Raw genomic sequence first — 22015 nt, 5'->3', positions numbered from 1 at the left:
TCTAAAAGGGTTAGGAATCTATCCATCGTAATTTGACAAAATAGGGGATGCAAAAGAGCATCTTGCATAGGGCCCCCAAAAAGACAGAAATGGCCCTGGCTAAACAATCCAACTCTGCATACAGCACCCTTGACTATACTGGGCACGTCGTTGTTAAATGTGCAATGCTCTTTCGTTTCGTCCTCCACGCCACTTCATATCCCACTGGGAGCGTCATGCTTGCCTAAAGTTGTTGACTCAGATTGTTTATTTAATAATTTCTCCTTGATTTTTGATTTGTGCTTCCATTGTGGTTGTGTAGGCTACGTATTTAAATCGCTTTTTATGTTTGTTTTAAGTGTGTTTATTGTGTATATTTCCGACTTTGTTGTTCTGTTCATCTTCGACACAGGGTGTTTTATTTTGAAAATGTATCGGGTGCACTATTCTGTTCCTCTGTCCGACTTCCTGGTTCGAAAAGCTCTGTAAATTGACGCCGCTGCGGTCTGCCTGTTGCTCCTGTGCGTGGCTGTTAGCAGGCTCAACAAACAACACACAGGCTGAACGCAGGGTCAAAAGCCTCTCCAGTGCAACTATGGCTCCGCTGAAGTTCTGTGCGAATATTTCCTGGCTGTTCACGGAGCTGCCAAACTTCAGTCAGCGGATATACGCGGCTGCCTCGGCTGGCTTTCAAGCTGTGGAGGCCGCCTGGCTCTACGAGTCCGACTTGCAGGAGCTTCAGAGGGCCAGAGAGGCTACTGGAGTGGAGGTGGTCCTCATCAACACCCCGCCAGGTAAACCAAAGCCTCCAGAATGGGCCTCACTGAGGTTAAGTTAACAGCTGTTTTTTTCAACCAGACAGTAAGGATGAAATGGTAATAATTGTGGTGTTTATGATAAGATGTGTGTGTTGCAGGAGATGTCAATGCAGGTGATCTTGGTCTTGGAGCAGTTCCTGGAAGAGAAGCAGAATTCAGGCAGGGTCTGGACTTGGCTTTGACATATGCAAGAGCTCTGGGCTGCAAAAGGTGAAGCATCAGCAGAAGAAATATGAGTGTATAACTTTACTATTGTTTTCACTCTCAAACCTCCACCCTGGAATTTGAAGTGTGGAGTATAACACATTATTTTGTGCATACTAAAGGCAAGGCAAAGAAGGTTTGATTGAACAGCACCTTACAACAAAAAGGCAGTTAAAGTTCTTTAGAACAAACTTTACATTCTTTGGGGTGTCCATATCCCAACAACTCGGTTGTCTGATTTAACATGTTGTTGCTATCAGTGTTTACTATAGAAGCTTAAAATCACATCTCCTAATGTTCTAATCCACATCACATTGTTATGTGTTGGGATAGTAGTCTGAAGGACTTTTTAAATCGTTAAGTCAGTCAGCGGAAGTGAAAAAAAATGGAGGAAGTATTGTTACTTTAACAGCAACATTTCAGGTAACTATTAACTGCTGTACATTACACTGTTGTTTATACACTTTAACATCACCAGGCAAACAGCATGATAACTTTGGCCTTGAGACTCATGGTAGTTTTTTACAAGCTCTCAAGCCAAATGTCAGTTTTATTATATACAGTATATGTATGAATTTATTTTGCATAAGAACCCATTTAAAAAATAGTAGACCTCGTAATTTCATATTTTTCTTTTTAACTCAAAGGAAACTGAACAAAAACAACTTTCCAAAAAACAAATGAGAAATACATTCATCAATGAAAATGAAAGAAAATAAGTTGCATATAATGAACAGACCAAGTGTCATTGAACACTGTTGGAGATAACGGTCATAATTACTTTTAACATTAAAAATGTAATATAACCCAACACTAAGGATTTTTATAATAATAACATTACACTTACTCTATCAAGTACTGCATTATCACCTATGAAAATTGGCTTGTTGCAGATCTGCATGATGTATTTCACACTGAACTTGCACTATCTGCAGCGTGTCTTTGAACCATCCCCAACTTAACTGATGTTGAATTCACTCCTTCCGTACAGTCTCTTTCACCAAGTCTTCTTCTAAATTTTCGGCCACTTTGTTCCTGGCATTGTTAGCTACTTAAAGGATAACTACCGTTTTTTACAACCTGGACCTTATTTCTAGCAAAATATATGGTCATTTACTCACCCAGATAACTTTGGTGTCATTCGGCGTCGTTCGGACGAAATTTGATCCAGTGTAGCAGCGATATATCCATATAATGGGAGAGACGGGGCAGCGACACACAGCCTCTATATAACACATTATCTGCCATGAAACTAGTTCATTTCACCAATATTTTGTTACGATACGCTAGTGCTATTCCCCTCTGAGTCTGGGCTCGTCTATTGTCAACATCCGGGGTCTGTAGGTTGACCTACTACCTCTGACCTGGAAGATGTCGTCTCTGAGCTGCGCGCGCACCCGCGACAGCGCGGCTTGTTTACCTGTAGCTGCTACTGCTAGCTTGACCCCGGATGTTGATAACGGACGAGCCCGGACTCAGAGGGGAATAGCACGAGCGTATCATGACAAAATATTGGTGAAATGAACTAGTTTTGTGGCAGATAATGCGTTTATAGAGGCTGTGTGTCGCTGCCCCGTCTCTCCCATTATATGGATATATCGCTGCTACACTGGATCTAATTTCGTCCGAACGACGCCGAATGACACTAAAGTTATCTGGGTGAGTAAATGACCATATATTTTGCTAGAAATAAGGTCCAGGTTGTAAAAAACGGTAGTTATCCTTTAAGTAGATAAAAAACTTAACTCACCCGTTTTTGTATTGTGTATGAGGGAAGGGGTTGTAGATGGAACTTTACAAGATAGAGATTTTCACAAAGTCAGGAGAAACAGGAGATATGGGAACAAGCCCAATAAACCACAAACTGCAACTACCAATATTTGTTAGCAGCTTTACAGTTAAACAAACCCAAGGCTGCTTATAATAAGCCGAAGTCAAATAAGATCAATCTCTCAAATCTCATGCCAAATAAAGAATATTATTAGAAATGATAAATAGATTACCTCTCCACAAAGGAGTTTTACTCATTTTTCAATTTCACTTCTGTTACATATTGAATTATTCATAAAAAAAAAATACTACTTATAATGGAAATAAGGCAGGTTACGTTAGATTAGTTAGGCTCACCAATAATGTGACGCTAGAAACACAGCTACAAATCTAAATATTCAAAACATCATCACCCATTGGTATTTATCCTAGCTCTTATGTATCATATAGTACCATTTGTTAACAGCTTAGTTGCAGATGAATTGCATAGCAATCTTAAAGCAACAGCTCCTGACTCAGGTAAATAGCTGTTTGACGATAGTGGAATCTGGGAGTCATGCATCATTCTCCAAGCTTAGCTTTTAAAGGTATAGCTGGTAATGTTGGAGAGCTAGCTGGATTTGAAAGTGGCACCTCGTCTAAGCTCCACCCCCTTCTCTCCCTCCCGTCAGTGCTCCGTCCAAAGCCCCGCCCCCACAAACTTGAACGCGCACCAGACAGTCCGTCAGCAGGGCAGAGGAGAGCCGTTAGCATTGGGCTAATACAAGCTACAAAAATAGCTAAGTTGGCTAATGTTTCATATTTCATGAAAATAACAAATCCCCCCGAAGCAAAACAAATAATTACCTGTCCAACAGAAAGACAGCAACCTCTGCATCACTTCTGGAAGTGCTACTTTTGGCTGCATTTCCTCTTCCACTGTTGTCTCTTGCTAACTGTGCTAACTCTTCTTCTTCTGCTGTTGTTTTATGGCTGTTGGCAAACAACTGTTAGGTGTGCATTACCGCCACCTTCTGACCTGGAGTGTGGATCTCCTGCTAACTCCATATGGAGTGTGCTGAATATATCCGGCAACGGTGACACGTGATGAGTGCGCGCAGGGAGGAGGGGGGGACAGAGGGGGGTGCAGGCAGGACGAGACATGAAGGCATCTGATTGGTTCCTTCAACTCGGACCGAGAGGGAGGGATTGGTCAGAGTTTTTACAGGCCTGCAGCTGCCACAGAGGTCTGATTTATATCGTTCCTTTTTCTGAACACATTATGTATGGACTACTCTCAGGGTGGGAAGACCATTTCACCCAGTATAACAAAAAGTGTTTCTGAACAGGATTACCAACTATACCTTTAAAGCCCTTTACACACAGAGACTCTGCATCACAGCAGCAGCGAAGGCTCGCCTTTTCTCCGCCTTTGTTTGTTCACATTGAACCAAGCAGCACCAGTGTAAAGCCGCTCCAGTGAGTAATTTCATACCAGCCAAAAGAGGCGTGATGGTACACATCATGACGTTGACATCCGTGTGGGGTTTTTTTCAACGCATTTTCTCCGGTTGCCATCTGTTAATCTATAACATCTATAATCTGTATCCGCCCGACTGTTTATAGTCATATGGATGCAGTTATAATGTGTTGTGATTGAGATCCTGACCCACCATGTATCCTGGAAAATTACAAAATTACATTTTTTGGATACAATTACATAATTACATAATCGCCATCAGTAAACAGCGGACCCTGTCGGGCTCTCACTCGCAGGGAGTGAGGCTGCATCTGTAACTTTCACACAGACAACAAGGCGGACTATCAGTGCATGATTCCCGCACTAAAAGGGCAGTGTGAACGGGGCTTAAGAGAAGTGACTGGAATTGGTCTTTAAATTGTTCTTTATTTTAAAGTTGATAGTAGGCTGATGCTTCTAATTATCTTAAAGTTGCCATAATCAATGTATTTTTTAAAATTATTTTTTTGGCCTTTCATGGTTTTGTTTGCAAGGACAGCTTAAGAGTGACAGGAAATGGGACGAGAGAGAGTTGGGATGACATGGAGCAAAGGGCCACTGCTGCAGTGAGGACATAGCGTAAGTACATGGGGCACATGCTGTTCCAACTGAGCCACAGGGCGTAAAGTACTCTGGCATGGTTCTGGATTTCCGACGTATGACTATTTAGGAAAAAGTCCACATGGGATTTGTTTTTGACGTAATTTAACCAATCATCTTTAGCGAAGCAAAGGGTAGTTCCACCTACCAATAGTATAACTCTGACCAATGAGGGCTAGCCAGTCGGGGTTAGAGTAGGACGGGTCTTGCCAAGAAACTTGAGTGCGGTGTGTTAACCCTGCAACTCTGCTCAAATGGAAACAAAGTTTATTAAACCTGGCTAAGATACAGCCTTACCTGGGAGAGGCATTAAGAACAAATGGTGCTGGCCATAGATAGAGGAAAATGGTGGCGATGGGAAGCCCTGTCAGCACTTGATGCCACGAATTGAGGGAGCTTGCTTCTGCAGCGTGTGTTCGAAGAAGCTACTGTACGGCAGCAGCAGGAAGAAAGTGCTTGCTCACTAGGGGTGTTCCAACAAGGGTACCTCACGATTCGATTCGATTTCAATTATGGGAGCTTTGATTCGATTATTGGCCACGATTCTTCGATTATTGCAATTTTTAATGCTTTTTTCCATACAATATTTGATTTTGTCTTCGTCTGTGGCTATATTTGTAAATAAATTGCCTATCAATTAACTCAGTTCCTCTAAAACTACACTCATAAAGTAAATAACAAGGTTTTTTTAACATTTGACTTGTATTTTTCAAAGACACAAAATACTTTATTTTATGACTATGTAAACATTTGCACTTTGACCTACTTAACTTTGACCAGGGAAAGCTCCACTTGCAGGAGAGCCCCCTCTATTGGCGGAAAACACTGAAAACAGTCAAGCCCTGGATTTAATGAGGCGTAAGCATGTGACGTGACGTGGCGTGAAGCACAAAGTTGGGCAGTGATCAGTGACAACAAAGTTGTCTTCAAAATAAGAGCTTTACATTGCACCCCATTGGATTTTAGAACTAGGTTCTTAGCGGGGGGCTTTTAATTTTAAAGTAGCGACCGTTCGTAGCTTGCCGCTACACAACAGCTGACAGTCAGCAGCTACTAGCTGTTTGGTTGTGTCCGCTAGCTGTCAGCTACAGAGACCGAGGAGACGGTAGCATCTCCCGGATCTCAGCGGCTTTCCAGTTGCTCATCTTGACATCCGCGGATGAAGTGATGAACTGACTGCTGTGATCAGCTGTTCCTGGTTTTAAAACTCCTGGCTGCGGGTCGCACAACAGTGCACGTTATCAACACCTCTGCCCATGTCCCGCAATTGCCGGCACATTGACGCCTCGGATTTAGATAGCAATGGAGGCGGCAGTAAGTGTACCCTCAGAGGCGTCAAATTGGCAGACCAAAACAGACCGCCAATTTGCCGCCTTCAGTCTAAATGCGCGGACCTAGCAAAGCATTGAAGTTAATTAATCGATGCCGAATCGTCACGTGACGCATCGCGATGCATCGCCACATCGATGAATTGCACCCACCTCTATTGCTCACCATACAAGTATGTTACCGGAAACGACGGCTACAGCTGCCACTGAGCCCTCAATGAAAGACCGTGTTTACAACAAAAAAATCAGTGTGTGCACATTCATAGCAGAAGGAAGCACTTTTCAAAATTGTCAACTTGTCACTTTAAAGTTATAGCAGTATTGCTTACAGCTGCCATTCACATGCATACACATCCCCCCTTTGCTAACACAGCCAAACATCAAGCAAGTGCAACAACACAAGACATATAACTTAGCAGGACAGCTATTATTATTGAGTATTCAACAGCAAGTCCAGCTCGGTGTCTGTCTTCAGCCCTTTATTTGGCAAGGCTGTCAATAACAACAAAAGTCGAGTTTGAGATTTACTCTTGAGTCTTGCCTCTTGCTTGGTCTCTGAAACCTCTTGCTGTTGACAGGCATATTAATTCATCAGGGAAAATTAATTGTAATTAAATTGAGAATGTGTTCAGTGACCAAACTGTTGAATATATAGAAACCACAAACAACGACTTTGTCATCAAACATTTATTACTACACTACGGACAAAACGTGTGACAGACACAAAATAAACTCCACAATGACAAAGAACAAAGTGGTGTGGGGGCTTGGACCACGTAGATACAAACAAATATATATATATATATATATAAACATGAACATAAACATAAACACAGTCCAGCATCTCAGAACTGGCAGAATGGCAGCAGGTGCTCTGGACTGATGAGTCAAAATTTGAAATATTTAGCTGAAGCAGAAGGCAGTTTGTTCGCCGAAGGGCTGAAGAGTGGTACAATAATGAGTGTCTGCAGGCAACAGTCAAGCATAGTGGAGGTTCCTTGCAAGTTTGGGGCTGCATTTCTGCAAATGGAGTTGGAGATTTGGTCAGGATTAATGGTGTCCTCAATGCTGAGAAATACAGGCAGATACTTATCCATCATGCAATACCATCAGGGAGGCATATGATTGGCCCCAAATTTATTCTGAAGCAGGACACAACCCCCAAACATACAGCCAATGTCATTAAGAACTATCTTCAGCGTAAAGAAGAACAAGAAGTCCTGGAAGTGATGGTATGGCCCCCACAGAGCCCTGATCTCAACATCATCAAGTCTGTCTGGGATTACATGAAGAGACAGAAAGATTTGAGGAAGCCTTCATCCACAGAAGATCTGTGGTTAGTTCTCTAAGATGTTTGGAACAACCTACCAGCCGAGTTCCTTCAAAAACTGTGTGCAAGTGTACCTAGAAGATTGGTTTGCTGTTTGCAGACTAAGGGTGGTCACACCAAATATTGATTTGATTTAGATTTCTCTTCTGTTCATTCACCTCATTTTGTTTATTGATGAAAATAAACTATTAACACTTTTTTTGGAAAGCATTCTTAGGGCTGAACGATTTTAGGAAAAGATCTAATTGCAATTTTTCTGGCAGATATTGCGATTTCGATTTGATTCACGATTTCCTTCAAATCAAGCTTCAGTGCAATATTCACAATGTACTAGGGGTGTCACGATTCTCCAAATCTTCGATTCAATTTTCGATTCTAAGGTCACGGTTCGATTCGATTCTCGATTTTTGCATTTATTTAGGTTGCTGCCATTTTTAGACTAGACTTTTATGCAATATAATATCTGACCTTTGTTAGCAATGTACCACACTACATTGTCAAATTTAAAACATTTATTGTCAACATAATGTAACAATAACTTATATCTTCAGTCAATTGGAAACTTAAACAAAATAAGCTGCCATCTAGTTTCTCTTTTGTAGCTGCAGTCTTCTTCACAGAAGATCACATTCAAGTTCACAACGAAACAAACAAAAGAATAAAACAGCCATGTCCACAGTCTTCTCTGAACAATGAAGTGTCTTAACAAACTATTTCTGAACAGTTGGACATATACAACGTGCGTAAGGTGTGAGTGGGCGAGCGAGAGTGAGGGAGCGTGCCTACGTGCGGACAGTGAATGAATGGGAGAGGAAGGAGAAGTGAAAGGAGTAGCAGCAGCAGCGACAGCAATAAAGTGTTCAGTATAGGCTGCAGTTTGGCTGTGAATAAAGGCGACGGCTCCTCAGATACAGCAAAGCTCCCTGTTATTATTTCCCGACCAGCTTAACACGTGAAAGGGGGTTCACCCCGAAGGTAAACATAAACTTTGGCCCTGGAGGAAATCATCTCCCCTGTGCTTCCTGACCACGGTCCGGGAGCCAAACAGGAATGGTGTAACACCATGCTATCGTTTGACTGGCTGTAGCTAATAGCTACTGGCTTAGCTAGTAGCTAAGTTAGAGGAGGTTGACTCGCAGCACTTCAACACGTGTGTGGTTTTTTTTTAATGTGTACTGCCATGTTCGTAGTGTTTCCCGTGGCCGGGTATGGTACACGCACATAGCATATCTTACACACTGTGGTCTGCAGGTTAGCTAACTAGCGGCGTCTGCTACAATGTGCTGCATCGTGTGCATAACTTTGCGTAGCGTGCATACTGCGTACAGATGGGGGGGGATCGTCGATCCTCTCTTTGACTTCGATGCTAGAGACCATGACGTGACACCCCTACAATGTACAGTAACATTAAAACATTAAATGCTATTACTCTAATGCAAGGATGAAAACTAAAGTTAAAAATTGCTTCCAAATGTATTTATTAACAAGAAATATGCACGGCTGTTGGCTGCAGTTACCCTAACGGCCGCAACGGCCGTCGTGTCACTATTGAGTCTTATTTCTTGATCCTGCCCCAAGTTCCTTTAAATAAAATACAAAACGATTCCCGGTGTCCTGGTGTAGCTGCTCTTATCATACGGAGTTTCACTGGCAGAAGATTCTGTAATTGTATTCTGTTTGCTACAGTGGGCCTGAGTATCATTTTCACCGGACTTTTTCGTCATACACTCGTCATGCAAATGCCTGTGGTGATTTTTCAAGTGCCGGTATAAATTGGTTGTGTTTCCGCTGGATGTTGCAACTTTAGCGCGACAGGTTTTGCACAGTACCTGTTTCTGGTGCGCGTCTGCAGCCTTAAACCCGAAATACTCCCAAATGACGGACGTGCTGTTTTTCTTGGGGATTAAATCCCTTAACTCCGCTTCTGGTCCAGCTGAAGCCATTTCAGAACACGTTAAGGAGCAGGTTAATACTGATTGGTTAGCGTGACCTGTCCACGAGTAGCATGCCGCTTCTGATTGGTGAGCTTGGCAGGATGGTAGGGAGATGGCATGTATGTGTAAAAAAGTTGACACAACAGATCCTGGGTCAGTCAGGAGCGCTGCAAAAACTGCAGCTTTGGCGATCACATGATCGCGTTGTCTGAAATCGCAATTTCGATCAGAAAACGATAAATCGTTCAGCCCTAATTCTTAGTTTACAGCTTTTTTTCACACCTGCCTACCTGTTTGCTGAAGACAAGCAGACCACAGGACATGGTTCCAGTAATCCATGTCCTTAGTCTGCTTGTCTTCAGCAAACTGTTTGCGGGCTTTCTTGTGCATCATCTTTAGAAGAGGCTTCCTTCTGGGACGACAGCCATGCAGACCAATTTGATGCAGTGTGCAGCGTATGGTCCGAGTGCATCATCTTTAGAAGAGGCTTCCTTCTAGGACGACAGCCATGCAGACCAATTTGATGCAGTGTGCAGCGTATGGTCTGAGCACTGACAGGCTGACCCCCCACCCCTTCAGCCTCTGAAGCAATGCTGGCAGCACTCATACGTCTATTTTCCAAAGACAACCTCTGGATATGACGCTGAGCACATGCACTCAACTTCTTTGGTCGATGGCAAGGCCTGTTCTGAGTGGAACCTGTCCTGTTAAACCACTGTATGGCCTCACCATACACCACGCCACCATGCTGCAGCTCAGTTTCAGGGTGTTGGCAATCTTCTTATAGCCTAGGCCATCTTTATGTAGAGCAACAATTCTTTTTTTCAGATCCTCAGAGAGTTCTTTGCCATGAGGTGCCATGTTGAACTTCCAGTGACCAGTATGAGAGAGTGTGAGAGCGATAACACCAAATTTAACACACCTGCTCCCCATTCACACCTGAGACCTTGTAACACTAACGAGTCACATGACACCGGGGAGGGAAAATGGCTAATTGGGCCCAATTTGGACATTTTCACTTTGGGGTGTACTCACTTTTGTTGCCAGCGGTTCAGACATTAATGGCTGTGTGTTGAGTTATTTTGAGGGGAAAGTAAATTTACACTGTTATACAAGCTGTACACTAACTACTTTACATTGTAGCAAAGTGTAATTTCTTCAGTGTTGTCCCATGAAAAGATATTTATATACACTGTATGTATATATGTATATATATGTATTTTGTATATTTTGTCTGAAGTATTTTCTGTGAATTTTTCAGGATCCACCTGATGGCAGGGAGAGTTCCTGTGGATTCAAACAGACAGGCAGTTGCTGAGGAGATGGAGGCCATCTTTGTGCGAAACCTAGTCTATGCTGCTAATATCCTCTCAAAAGTAGGTGACCTTTTCTGTCCAACATAACTACAACTTTCAACAGTGTGAATGCAGTGTTTCTCCTAGGATGGCGTTGTAGCAGCGGAGGTGTCTCATGCGCGCAATTTTTATTTTTTTTATACATACATACTTGGACATACAAAGTGCGATGTCCAGGAGGTTTCTCTCAGTCTGCCGGCAGTATAAGGGGTGCAAGTACATAAAGTACATATAGGTTGTAATGAGCCAGTTTTTAAACTCATCTGAAAATTCAAACATACAGGGCAGGACATTTTCTCAAGAGCAATTCCTAAAGGGAACACCAAATGTAGTGCAATGTGTCACCCTGCCAATTAAAGCTATGTACACACGTAGCCGGGTATTTTTAAAACCGAATATTTCCCCCCCTCCGTTTATAAAATAAATTTTATCCACACTACCTCGTTTTCGAAAAAAAAACCCTTCCACACATAACCGATCATCTGCGTTTTCAATCACATTCATAAGCATTCCAAACCTCGATTCCTCGCATTCGGCGAGGAACATGCCTACGTGGAGTGGTTATGAGGGGGTAAATCACCGACCGCAATGTTATCCGTCGCCTGTGCTCTTGGAGCAGTAGTTGGGCTTGTAAAATCAAAGAGGTAAACAGCGCCTGCACAATAATTAACACCACCACAGTTTTCAAGGCACTCGGAGCCATGCTTCTGCAGTAAACAAAGGTCGCACGTTTGATGTCAGAGCAGATTTGTTGTTGTTTTGGCGCATATTGTGACGTTCGAAAACGCAAAACTCCGGTTATCTGTCTACACGCAAATGCATAAATGGAGTATTCGCAAATCTTCACTTTGCCCGGAGTTCTTTTAAATATTCGTTTATGATGCGTTTTCATGTGGATGACAGGTCCAAACGTAGAAAAATATATTAGTTTTAGCAGATACCCGGCTACGTGTGTACGGGGTCTAAGAAGAACTGCATTGCTACTGCAAACTGGTTGTTGTGTTTACAGTGATATACAGCAGTGGCGGCTGCTGGTCTTTCAAGGAGGGGAAGCTCATTTTTAGGCTACTGAGAAGTGTGACTGCCTGTGAGTGTGAGTGTGAGTGTGAGTGAACGTGACGGGGGGAGAAGCTCCGCAGCTGCCGCTGCTCGTTGGGGAAAGAAACCGCAGAGTGACAGAACAGAGTCGCCAAACACAACGCTAGTCGTTTTTAACAGAGACACAATCGCTGGGGATCGGTAAAGTCTCCGGATCAGTTCAGAACAACAGAATGAAAAACTTGGAAAATGCTCTGGTGGATGTTTCTTCTTCAAGATCGCTGATTCGCTCATTTAGCTGTCAATCAAAAAAGGATTCCGGCTCAGACAGCTCATCCAATCATCATGCAGAAGCCGAGGGTCCGGGCCAGCCCACTGCCCCATAGACCCCCAGAGACGCTGAGCGTCCGATGGGCGGGACAAAGCCCAGCATTTATCCAATGAGCGCCTAGTTTCGCTGCAGTGGAACAACCCGCTCTACGCTTCCCCATTGAAGTCAGTAGAAGCTGAGCGTCCGACTGTGTAAAGCGCTGTGGCGCTGCGGGGATGAATGAGAAGGAAGTTGCGCCGGTTACCTGTGATAAGTAGCTGATTCTGAACAAAAGATGAAGGCTTTCTAGCGCGTATTTAGTCAATGAAATGTACACACAGCAGTACATATTTCACCACTTTTTTTTTTTTTTTGGGGTGACATTTTAGGGGAAGCTGAGCTTCCCTTGCAGTCTTAGAGCAATCGCCTCTGATATACAGTGATATTCTTAACTATCCTTTCTAGAAGTAACTAGTTGTAGTCACCAACATGTTGTATTCTCAAACAGTGCTTATTTACTTGAACTTAACAACATTTTCAGTGATAAAATAACCTCCATCTATGATGATCTTTAATGAATCCTGTCCAATTAATCACTGTCTTTAAAGCTGGGGTCGGTAAGTTGGAGAAACTATCAAGCCCAGGCTAGATTTTGAAAGTATCCAGCCAGTAAATCCAGCCTACTGCACTCAGGCCTCTCTCCAAAGCCACTCCCCCCAAACCATGAACGTGCACCGTTTGACAACTGCCAAATCCTCACAAGTGGTGGGAAGAAGAGTGCCGGTGCATCGTTTTCATCACAACATCTAACAACAAGTAGCTACCTCATGTCTCATTCACCTGTAAGTAAACACCTAATATTATCATATTGAACGTAAACAACCAACATAGCCATTGCTAGCACTGATAGCTGTCAAGCTAGCTTTGTTAGCATTCAGACATTGTAACTTATTGCTGGTTAGCTAGCAGCAGCTGGCTATGGTAACATTAGAAATGGAAAAGCTAAAACATCAAGATAAGTAGTGGGCCTGCTACATGTTTTATTTTTTTGTTTCCCTCAGTGATTCACAGATGAACGTGAATATTGTATTGAACTCATGATGATATGATGTTTTGCATGTTAGAGCTTCCACAATGAGAGCGTAGTTGACTCTGATGACGAAGACACACCAGAGCGAAGCACATCATCCCGTCAGAGGACGACGGGAGGACAACCAGCCGTGTCTGAGGAAGTGGAGGTAGAGGCCGTGGACGTGGGAGGGCGACAGGTCAAGGAGCAGATGTTCATACGTCGAGTAGAAGATCTTGCACATGAGCAGGTCAGCATCTAAAGTAGAACATTACTGGTGCTTTTTTTCCTGATAAACACCACCTACAGTACAACTATTTGTGTTTGTACAGTATATTGACCGGGCATGTAACTTGGACACACAAGTGCTCTAATCAGAATCACATTTTTGCCAAGTAGTTTCAGTACTCAGATACTTCAAGTCAAAAGCATGAATAGATAAAATGAAAAAAGAATCTGTACAGTTGTGTCCTGGAATGTCTGAAGTATTGGCCACTGAAAGTGTATATGTTCACAGTATGCTGAGGACAGTCGAGCTCTGTTCCATAAAAATATCTAATCATGTTGCTCATCTGTTGCTTTACAGGCCAGAATTCAAGGACTACGTTTGGAGCAATCACATCAAGTGCTGAACTCTGCCTGACGCCTGTTTATTTGTCGTTCTGTATTTACTCTTTGTTTTGCATTATCTCTAAATTGTTTGAATAAAGTCTTGAAAATGAGAAATGCCTTTTCTTTGCACTTCCAGCATAAACGACCAGCCATTTAAAGTTCTTACACTTTACGTGATGCACTAATAATAACAACTGAATTAGGCAAGACTCTTGTTTATTCCATTTCTTGGAACGCATGTAATTAAATAACACTACAAAAATAGCATACATTTATTGTTTAGACAATATACAGTACAATTAGCATAAACAACTATATACAGGAAGGATGTCCAGAGGTTTCTTGACTGGTTATGCTGTTGATGTCGGTGCGGTCTCAATACCTACTGTTTTGGCAGTGAATGTCCTGAAGAAAGAATAGCACAATTACTTATCTGACAGTAAATACAGCTTTTCCAGGACCTTGAAATTATTTTCAATTTATTATAACACCACAACTTGAGTTGCATTTTATGCAGTGACAAATATTCCTGAAAACAACCAGAAATAGTCTGTTACATCAGAATTGTGCCATTTACAGTCATTTCATATTTACCAATTGTTGCAATGTAAAAAAAAAAAAGAAGTCTGGAGTTAGGTGGGTGATGGGAAGCTTATGTGATGGGTGGCAAGCGATTATTTATAGGGATTGTCAGGTGCTTTCGGTGTTTTCCACATTCTGCTGTGGTCAGTTGACAGTCAGATCACGAATTGACATGCAAAGTCTATTTTCTTTTAAAAATGTCTTACTAATATGCAATAGTCTCAAGCAGTAGGCCAACATGTGACTGTTAGGACCATATGCTTTTTGTATTGTATCCCTTCTAAGGAGCACATTCATGCACATAAAGCAAACCAACTTGATATGAAAGAAGGACACATGTATATATGAAATGTATCCATCAGAGATACATATTACATTAATAACAGTGGTTTGAGCCATCTTGCTATCAGCATCAAGTTACACTCGCCTGTCAGAGAGAAACATCAGGGCATGGTTCTGCTGTGAACTGACACTTCCAGGCTGGAAGTTGATGCGTCCCTCTCATAACTATAGGACACATAAATAGGATACATCAGCACATTTGTAAAACGTCCAGTTCATCCAGTCCTATGGGCTACAGACTACATATGTGTGCTGTGGAAATTAATCTCATTCTTGTTTCCTTTAATATTACTGCAGTGCTCGGAATTCATTCTCAACACGTAAAAGTTTAGATGCTGCCCCCCAAACTGCAATTGACTAATTCACCATTTTACTAATGTTATAGCTGCTGTAAGAATTATTTTCTTATTAAAATACAGTAAGTGTCAAATGGCTTTAAATTCACTAAAGCATGTCTCTTCTCCCCATGCTCATGCAGTAAAAGAGAAAATACATTTTCTGGTATGTCAACTTTATCCAATCAGGACAGAGAACTACATAAAGAGGCGGTCCTGTCTGCTCGTGAACGTGCACAGAACAGGTTCCTCCCGTTACCTGCAACAGAGGGGTGTAGCAATGATGTATTTTTTTAGGCTAACCCAGAAGTTAGCATCGCCATGGTTCCCTCAACAAAAAGCCTATGAGATTTTTGAATCAGATTTTGCAATATTGTCAAAGTTTGATATATATAGAGAGAGAGATAACGTTTCATGATGTGAAGTGTCTTTCACTCCCATTCAGTCTCAACCCCGCCCCCTTCTGTATGCGTACGCATGCTCTCTCTCTGTCTCACTCAAACACGTGCAAAACCACTGTCAGGTGACGTGAATAACATTAATCATCTCTTCACAATGCGATGTTCTGCTGGGAAACCTTGGGTGCTGGCATTCATGTGAATGCCACTTGGCACGCACCATCCATCAAAACACTGTTGTGGACCAAGTACGCCCCCTCATCACAACAACACTACCCGATGGCAGTGGCCCCCGAGCAGGACAATGTGCCCTGACACACCGCAAACACTGCTCAGGAACAGCTCGAGGAACACAATAAAGGGCCCAAGGTGTTGACCGGGCTTCCAAATTCCCCAGATCCCAATCTGATCGAGCATCTGTAAGACGTGCTGGAGCAGGTCTGATCCATGGAGGCCCCGCCCCCCAACATACAGGACCCAGAGGATCCACTAAAACATGCCCTGGTGCCAGACACCACATGACACCCTCAGAGGTCTTAAGTCCATGTCTTGACAGGTCAGAGCTGTTTTGGCTGCACAAGAGGAACCTTCACAATATTAGGCAGGTGGTCATAATGTTATGCCTGATATATATGAAATGTATAACTATATATAGAGATATATATCTCTCTAAATATATCTCTCTATATAGAGATATACAGTATCTCTATTTATAGTTATATATAGAGAGATGTATCTCTAACGTTTCATGATATATCTATATCTCTATATATATCTTTGTAAATAGAAATACTTTACGTCATGAAACGTTACAGATATATCTATATATATCTTCATAAATAGAGACACTTTATGTCATGACACATTAGAGATATATCTCTATATATATCTTTATAAATACAGACACTTTATGTCATGAAACGTTACAGATCTATCTATATATAACTATAAATAGAGACACTTTACATCATGAAACGTTAGAGATATAACTCTATATATAGCTTTATAAATACGGACACTTTACGTCATGAAACGTTAGAGATATATCTCTATATATATATATCTTTATAAATAGAGACACTTTACGTCACGAAACATTAGAGATATATCTCTATATTTCTTTATAAATAGACACTACGTCATGAAGCGTTAGAGATATATCTATATATATCTTTATAAATAGAGACACTTTACGTCATGAAACGTTAGAGATATATCTAAATATATCTTTCTAGATAGATCTTTATAAATAGAGACACTTTATGTCATGAAACATTAGAGATATATCTATAAATAGAGACTCTTTACGTCATGAAACGTTAGATATATCTTTCTATATATATCTTCATAAATAGAGACACATTACGTCATGAAACATTAGAGATATATCTATATATTTTTATAAATAGAGACACTTTACATCATGAAACAGAGATATAGCTCTCTCTATATATCTTTATGAATAGAGACGCATTACATCATGAAACGTTAGAGATATATCTTTGTAGATAGGTTTTTATAAATAGAGACACATTACGTCATGAAACGTTAGAGATATATCTTTCTCTATATATCTATAGAGACACTTTACGTCATGAAATATTAGAGATATATCTCTCTATATATCTTTATAGATAGAGATACTTTACGTCATGAAACGTTAGAGATATATCTCTAAATATCTTTATAAATAGAAATACCTTACGTCATGAAACGTTAGAGATATATCTCTCTATATATCTTTATAAATAGAGAAACTTTACGTCACGAAACATTAGAGATATATCTCTATACATCTTTATAAATAGAGATACTTTACGTCATGCAACGTTAGAGATAGGGGTGTAACAATACATGTATTTGTATTGAAGCGTTTCGGTACAGGACTTTCGGTTCGGTACAGGGCTGTGCACGGGTGAGTTTCTGGAATGGAAGTTGCGTGTGTTTATTTTCTGCCTGCACCTACACGTGCAGCCCGTTTACATCATGGCTAACGCTAGCGCGAAACCAGAGCGTGAAGACCCTCCCTTGTCGCTTAAGTCTCCTGCTTGGGAACACTTCGGCTTCCTGGTTAAATATTGCAACGGAGAAAGATGAGTCCAGCACGGTGCAGTTCCGCCGAACAGCTGGAGAAACGAAACCGAGGAATTCCCGTGATAATTACACAATCACACACGACTGCAGTTATACGTGTTATAAACACAACAACACGAAGTGTTCCCGACTGAAGGATTAGAAGAAGAGCGCGTATTTGTCTCTTTTTTGTCTCTGTCTCTTTTTGTGCTTGTATCAACGCGGAGTGTTTTATTTTGAAAATCAACCGGATGTATTGTTGTTGTTTCGTGTCGGACTTCCTGTTTGCTCTGTGCTAAATTTGGCTGAATTTCTGCCTTGTGCCGCGGCACTTGAAACGGCACCACCCAAGTGTGAATATCACTGCTACAGGAAAAAAAATGACCTTAGTGAAAACGCAGCTGACTTTGGCAATCAAGCAGCCTCTCCCTACAACTCAGCCCATATGAACAACACACCAGTGCACACCAGGCAGAGGGACTTAAAGAGACATTGACATAATTTATTTGACTTATTACCAGGCAGCACTTTACAACAGTGATCTATTTTTTATGTTATTTTCATATTTTGTATAATGTTACAATAAATTGTTGGTTTGCAAAAGTTCCGAATAAACAACAAGCAAATTTATGTTTTGCATTTTGTTCCCGTACTGTACCGAAAATGAACCGAACCGTGACCTCATAACCGAGGTACGTATCGAACCGTGATTTTTGCGTATTGTTACACCCCTAGTTAGAGATATATCTATATATATCTTTGTAAATAGATGCTTTACGTCATGAAACGTTAGAGATATATCTCTCTATATATGTCTTTATAATAGAAATACTTTACGTCATGAAACATTAGAGATATATCTCTCTCTATATATCTTTATAAATAGAGAAACTTTGACGTAAAATATCTCTATTTATAAAGATATATATAGAGAGATATATCTCTAAAGTTTCATAACGTAAAGTGTTTCTACTTATAAAGATATATATAGATATATCTCTAACGTTTCATGACGTAAAGTATCTCTATTTATAAAGATATATATAGAGAGAAATATATCTCTAACGTTTCATGACGTAAAGTGCCTATTTATAAAGATATAAATAGAGAGATATATCTCTAACGTTTCAACTATTTACTTCGTGTGTGATTATGTAATTATCACGGGAATTCCCAGTTTCGTTTCTCCAGCTGTTCGGCAGAACTGCGCGGAACTCGTCTTTCTGCGTTGCAATATTTAACCAAGAAGCCGAAGTGTTCCCAAGCAGGAGACTTAAGCGACAAGGGAGGGTCTTCAAGCTCTGGTTTCGCGCTAGCGTTAGCTATGATGTAAATGGGCTGCACGTGTAGCTGCAGGCAGAAAATAAACACACGCAACTTCCGTTCTGGAAACTCACCCGTGCACAGCCCTGTACCGAACCGAACGTCCTGTACCGAAACGCTTCAATACAAATACATGTATCGTTACACCCCTTATATATATATATATATATATATATATACACACACACAAACATATGTATGTATATACATACATATACTGTATATATATACATATATGTGTGTGTATGTATTTATATATATACATACATACATATATATATGTATGTATATTGCCCTGCATGCAAGAAAATGTTGAATTAATTTTGAAACCCCAGTTTATGGCTCGTTAACATTAATTTGTAAGGATGTCTGCAGCAAAATATCTTTCCACATAATGGGAATAGCTAAAAAGGTAAAAGTTCACATTTTTGTTGTTAAAATAACATAATCATGTGCATGCACGCCCACGCACATCGCATGTGTGCGTGGATGTCCCGCATACTTACACAAATAGCACAACAGCTCCAGCTACATTCCACGGATATTGTAGTTTTACATCACACATAACATAACATCACCCTGAACAAATGGCTCCTTACATAATAGCACAACTATCACCCTATGATGCTCCCAGTGTTAATCCAAATGTTGTGACATGTCATTGTTCCTCACAGGAAGGGATCACTGGTTTGATTGAGCCAATCAACACAAGGATTACAGATCCCAGGTATTTTCTGGACTCTCCTCATCACGGTATGAAACTGTCTCCCACTGACACAACGCTCTCACTAACCAGAATGTACAAGTGTCAGGATTCTTGACTGCTGACATGGAACAATACACTGATTTTTCACAAGTCAGCCAAAAAAGGCAAATACAACAAAACTGTTGGAGTCGGGAAATTATCAAATTTTGTTGTAATTTTTGTTTGTAACAAGACAATCTTTTTTTGCTCGGTGAAAACAAAAATTATGAAGTATAAGTATAAAAATATAAAGTATTTATTTCAAATTAAGTAGTCTTGTCACACATCAGGTGAAAATGGCTAACGTGGTTCGTAATTGAGGCAGAAGTCACGCTCAGCCTGGGTCTTGTCCAGTTTGTGCTTCCCAGCAAGTTCATAAAATCCAACATGTGCCCCATGATGTCCGTTTAAAAAATGTTTATTCATACCAGCTTTTAGATTGGTGGAGGGCCGGATTTGGCCCACTGGCAGACTTTTTTGGATCTAAACATAATACAGTCCAGTGGACAGGGCTAATAAAACTGTTAATATGCAAAGAAAATCTAAACTTGCATGAATTCAAGTTTAGACTTACTGAGCAGTTAGGCAGCCTTTCTACCATATAGGTTTTCTGTATAAGAACATGTTTAATATTTGCACTTGCCAGTGGTGTCAATGAGTTAAAATAAACATAAGTTATCATCATGACATACAACGACATGAAAAGCTGGACAGAAATGTCATTGTGCCACCACTAATATATTTTGTTTAATTGTGTAAGTGCATAGCACACTCATGTAATAGTCTGTTCGGTGGGTTTCATGCTGTACAGTGTGAGTACACCAGTGTCTAATAAAGATGTGTGTTATTTCTTCAACTCCTCTGGAAGAAAACACATCTCCTGTCTGGCATACAATAGGTCTGCCTGCCTGCCTGAGTTATTTCTTTCTCAGCTGATCTACTTTTTTATGTTTGTAGCGGCTGCAATACTGGAGAAGGTTGGAAAGCCAAATATCAAGCTGCAAATGGTGGGTGTTTTTGAAAATTTGTTTTCAATTGAAAATAAAGAAGAAAAAATGTGATAAGGCACTTGACTTAACGTATGTCTGAACTGTTTCAGGATGTATTTCACTGGCAAATAATGGATGGAAACCTGACACAGAACATACACAAGTATTTCCCCATAATTGGTGAGTAAGATGTGAGAAACGGTGAATCAGGCAGTAATCAGGCTTCGGAAATACAATCAGTACAATGTACAAATATTAATGGAAACGAATAGTGGTGCAACGGATCATCATTGATCCGTGATCCGTTCGGATCAATATCTTCGGTTCGGCACACACCTGATCCGCGGATTGATTTATGGAAAAAAAAAAAAGTTGTGCACATCTTCAATCCACATACTTGTTAAGTGCAGCGTGGTCATGGCGAGCGGAGGAACGGAGGAGCTTGAACGCCCCGCGTCATTTAAATCACCTGTATGGGAGCATTTTGGCTTCCCTGTCAAATATAATGATGAAGGAAAGAGGTCAGGGCCGTAGCCACCAGTAAGGACACCGAGGTCATGTCCTCGGTACTTTTTTCCTTAAGTTTCGTTTCATTAACACCGAAAGTAAACACGGTCGCGACGTGACTGCAGGTCTATTTTTAGAACGGCAATTAAATGAATCGGAGCAAAGATGCAATGTAGTGGTGGTAAGAAGAGGCTGCATCAACCCAAGTTATCATTTGTTGCAGCAAGAAAGGCAGAGGATGATCAGGCAAAGAGGAGGAAAGGTGGGAATTGTAATAAGCTAAGAAAGTGAGAAAAATAGTGAAGGAGCCTACAGATGCAACAGATAGCCAATAGAGATGCTAAACTGTAACCTTCTGTAAATGTAGCCTAGGCTGAAAAATGAAAGGACATGCAATGAATCAGAATATTTTAAGGCCATGTTCAGTCACAGTATGAATTATCCATCAATAATATTATTTGGATGTTTTGATGGATAAGTAATAATGTGACTAAACATGGCATTAAAATATTAGGTCAAATTATAGTAATCGTGCCTCATTAGTATACTTAGACTTTTCATTTTAAAAATTCAACAGAGGATGAGACAGGAGAGAGAGATGAAGAGGTTGAAGGGACAGAGACAGGAGGAGAGGAGAGAGAATTACATAATAAACGAAAGACAAAGTTATGTTTATTTGTCTTGTCTTTTTTTTTTGCTGATCCGAAAAATGATCCGATCCGTGACTCTGATCCGAGAAATGATCCGTACCGTGAGTTTTTTGATCCGTTGCACCCCTAGAAACGAAATGATATGAATACAGATGAATACCAAATAGCGGTCTAATGATAGATGGGAAGAGGGCAGGAAGGCATAGTGTGTTGGTGTGAGGAGACA

At 40.9% G+C, this 22015-nt stretch overlaps 1 protein-coding gene across 3 annotated transcripts in view; it reads left to right on the top strand.

Annotated features, from left to right (window-relative positions):
• The first annotated feature begins 473 nt into the window (after positions 1–473).
• Positions 474–22015, top strand: part of hyi (hydroxypyruvate isomerase) — a 32885-nt gene continuing 11343 nt past the window's right edge. For 2 of the 3 annotated variants that reach the window (XM_084354674.1, XM_084354673.1), the window contains exons 1-6: positions 474–773; positions 896–1007; positions 10723–10837; positions 19573–19651; positions 20601–20650; positions 20743–20812. In XM_084354674.1, the coding sequence (XP_084210800.1) occupies positions 575–773; positions 896–1007; positions 10723–10837; positions 19573–19651; positions 20601–20650; positions 20743–20812 (625 nt within the window). In that variant the 5' untranslated portion in view covers positions 474–574. Of the gene's footprint in view, positions 774–895; positions 1008–10722; positions 10838–13288; positions 13484–13819; positions 13977–19572; positions 19652–20600; positions 20651–20742; positions 20813–22015 lie in introns of those variants that run through there. The other variant, XM_084354675.1, reaches the window with a different exon arrangement.

The sequence above is a fragment of the Pagrus pagrus genome (genome assembly GCF_965226575.1).
Source record: "Pagrus pagrus genome assembly, chromosome: 6".
Taxonomy (NCBI): Eukaryota; Metazoa; Chordata; class Actinopteri; order Spariformes; family Sparidae; genus Pagrus; species Pagrus pagrus.
This window is presented reverse-complemented; position numbering and strand designations above follow the sequence as displayed.